The sequence below is a fragment of the Tupaia chinensis genome, unplaced genomic scaffold, assembly GCF_000334495.1.
Source record: "Tupaia chinensis unplaced genomic scaffold, TupChi_1.0 Scaffold144472_1, whole genome shotgun sequence".
NCBI classification, from domain to species: domain Eukaryota; kingdom Metazoa; phylum Chordata; class Mammalia; order Scandentia; family Tupaiidae; genus Tupaia; species Tupaia belangeri.
In genome coordinates this window covers 714,289-717,521 of record NW_006204331.1, presented here as the reverse complement: position 1 = coordinate 717,521, position 3,233 = coordinate 714,289, and the positions used below count along the sequence as shown (strand labels likewise).

Sequence of the window (3,233 nt, the reverse complement as noted above, 5' to 3'; positions counted from 1 at the left end):
ACCTCAGGAAGGCCGTGCTAGGTAGGGCTGCCACAGGGGCCGGGCGTCCTGCGGTCGAGGTAGTCATGCAGCTTAGCATGCCGGAGCCTGGGCTGCCCCCGCGCGTGCCCTTGGGAGTGGGGCCGGGCCTCCACCTCTGGCCGGGGAGAGCAGAGGAGGTCAGCCCAGACCTGCAGCCTCCCTCTGGGGCTGCCCTCTCACTGTCCCGCGCCTGTGGCCTGCCTGCCCGCGTAGCGTGACCAGCGCCAAGCGCTCAGCGACAGTGCGGTTCTCCTCACACTTGTGGGGTTTCTGGCGCCCGGTGTTGAGGAACGTGTTCTTTAAGGTCTTACATTTCCCTGGAATTACTTCCAGTAAGGCTGCATTTTATTTCCGTAAGTGGCTCTTGGGGCGAGCCGTGTCACATGGAGTGAGTGACATGGAGGCCTGCCTGGTGAGCAGACCTGGGACTCTAACCTACAGCCGAGAGGCCCCGTCACCCGCCTGACTTTGCTCTGTCTCAGGCCTTGGAGTCAGTCTGGTTTCCAGGTTGGTGGCTGGTTCCTGCCTTTGCAGGAAGTGCTCTGGGGAGGTTGTAACTGATCTGCTCTGCCCGCTCTGTCTGTGTGCATGAGAAGTGAAGATGGCTGAAGAGGGGGAGCACCTGGAGGCGGAGGTCGTGTACCCCATCACCTGCGGGGACAGCAGGGCCAACCTGATCTGGAGGAAGTTCGTGTGCCCTGGCATCAACGTGAAGTGTGTCCAGGTGAGGGCTCCAGGCGCGGCAGGCCGTGAGGCTCCTGCTTGGGGGCTTGACGGTGCTGCAGGTGCTGGAGAGGCTGGGAGCACCGAGGAGGGGCAGGGCCTAGTGGAGCCACAGCAGCCGTGCCTGGAGCCCCGATTTCCAGGCGTGGAGCCCCGTGTGTGGGAGGCCAGGTCTGCGCCATGGAGAGTGACTTTGTGGCAGGTGGGAGGAGAGGCCCTGGAGAGACTGGTTTGTAGTGAGTGGGCGGCTGGGCCGGCACCTCTTTCTGGCCCCATAGGAGATGTACCGCGTGCTGAGAGCAGCGAGGGACACCCTTCAGACCATTCTCTTCTAGAAGTGGCAAGCCGGCAGCAGAGCACCGAGGCTGCCTCCTGGGCTGAGGCCTCTGTTCAGTGCTGGCTTCCCTGGCTTCTCAGGTCTATTAGCTCAAGAGACAAAGTCAGGACTTCCCTGAGGTGTGGGTGGGGCTGCCGCCTCCAGAGATGGGCTGCTACGAGCACCCTCCCAGCCACAAATGGGCCCCCCCTTAGCGCTGAGTAGAAGAGGCTCACCCTCTTAAGGAGCTGCATGGGGCCTGCATGGTCTGAGAGCTTCAAGTTGAGAGTTTAGCTGTGAGTGGTCCCAGCTGCCTGGGCTCCCAGGATTCTGATAAAGCACAGGGAAACACCTTTTTTTGGAGAAATTCTTGTTGATTTCAGGGGTCCGTGCTCTGGTGTGTTAGAGACGGTTCCCAGGACAGCGGGACCTGAGCCCTACCTGGCCATAGAGCAGAGGTGGCTGCCCGGGCAGACAGGGTCTACCTGCTCAAGATTTCTGAGTTCCAGCCTGCGGCAGGACCAGCAGGTCCCACTTGGAAGGGCTCCTCTGTGACCAAAAGGGCCACTTGCTTGTCAGAGCAGGACAGGGGCTGTGCAGCCCATGCTGTGGACGGCCATGGGGTGGGCAGGCTGGGCAGGGGCCATTCATAGAGGGGCTGGCCACCCTGCCTGTCCTCTGTGGCAGTGCGGGTACAGGCCACGTACAGAGCAAACCGCATGGGTATGCCGAGTCCCGTCTGGAGGGGTGTGCCGTGTGCTGCTGTATGGCACGGCTGGCCTGCCTGGTGCTCGGCATGCAGTCAGCCCAGAGGGCAGCCAGCACTCCACAGTGCCTCGAGGCTCGGTCTGGGGTGGATAGTGGCTCCCGCTGCTGCCCTGATGGGGTGCTCTGCATGGAGGCCCGCCTCCTGGGCTGCATGGGGCTGACCCCGTGTGCGGTCTGCCTGCAGTATGACGAGCATGTGATCAGCCCGAAGGAGTTCGTGCACCTGGCGGGGAAGTCCACGCTGAAGGACTGGAAGAGGGCCATCCGCATGAACGGCATCATGCTCAGGTGGGCGCGGCCGGTGGGCGGGGCCAGCGCCCTTCGGGGTGCACATGTTGCGCTTCTCTCTTGGACCTTGGGTTTCTGAAGACGGGCGTGACATACAGGTGGGGCCTGCTGGCCGCCTGCCACGTGGCCCGCAGGTGCCCCCCTCCCCTTCCCCCAGCGGCAGGTACGTGCGTGTCCTGTCACAGCTCGTGCCGACTCCGGTCTTGCCGGAGGACTGTGGCCACCCCGTGTCAGAGAGCGGGCAGGGGGCTTGCTCTCGGCAGCCTGCATGGCCACTCTTCACTTCTGCCCCCTCGTTGCTGTCGTGGGGGTGCAGGCTGCTGGTGGACGGCTTTCTTTGTGAGCTGCAGTCTCGGTCCTGGTGCCTGGAGGTCAGGGTCAGGTGCGGGCTCAGGGTGGCCTGGCCTCGCTCGCTTTCTGGGCAGTCTAAGGCCTCAGGAGGGACTGACCCTGGGACCTTCCCACCACGCTGGCCTTGGCTCTCCATACCATGGCTGGCAGCACCGCCACACTCCCCTGGCCAGGGAGCAGGGAGGTTTGTCGGGCCACAGCAGAGGCCCTGGCCCCGTGTGCCGGAGGCAGAGGTCAGCACTGCTCGGAGTGGAGCAAGGCTGGGGGCCAGGGGTCGAGACCCCCCACTGGGCCTAGGACCTCTAGGGAGGCGGGGAGGGGACAGACCCAGCAGTGGGGCCCGTGGCACCTTCCTGGTGGAGGTGAGCAAGAGAGGCAGTGACAGCACCCTGCACCCTGCCACGCCATTGCCTCACTGCCTCGGTGCATCCCCGGGTGCTGCTGGCCAGGCCTCCGTTGTTCCAAGGATGGCGCCAGCATGCGGGCGGCCTGGGCGGCTGCTCTGTCTGCATGCCAGGGCAGAGCCTGGCCTCCCTCGCCATGTGGCTCACGGCCACCCGCTGTCCCCGCACAGGAAGATCATGGACTCAGGGGAGCTGGACTTCTACCAGCACGACAAGGTCTGTTCTAACACCTGCCGCAGCACCAAGATCGACCTCTCGGGGGCCCGCGTGGCCCTGAGCAGCCCGGCCTCAGCCGAGTACATCCCCCTCACGCCCGCCACGGCTGACGGTAGGTGCAGGCCCGCCCTCCGCCCAACCGCGCC

At 64.6% G+C, this 3,233-nt stretch overlaps 1 protein-coding gene across 1 annotated transcript in view; it reads left to right on the top strand.

Moving 5' to 3' along the window:
* The window catches only part of GMEB2 (glucocorticoid modulatory element binding protein 2), a gene marked incomplete in the record, with an annotated part of 10,861 nt that overhangs the window by 4,189 nt on the left and 3,439 nt on the right, over positions 1 to 3,233 (top strand). The window contains 3 exon segments of the mRNA XM_014583673.2: positions 618 to 745; positions 2,013 to 2,116; positions 3,042 to 3,199. Of these exon segments, the coding sequence (XP_014439159.1) occupies positions 618 to 745; positions 2,013 to 2,116; positions 3,042 to 3,199 (390 nt within the window).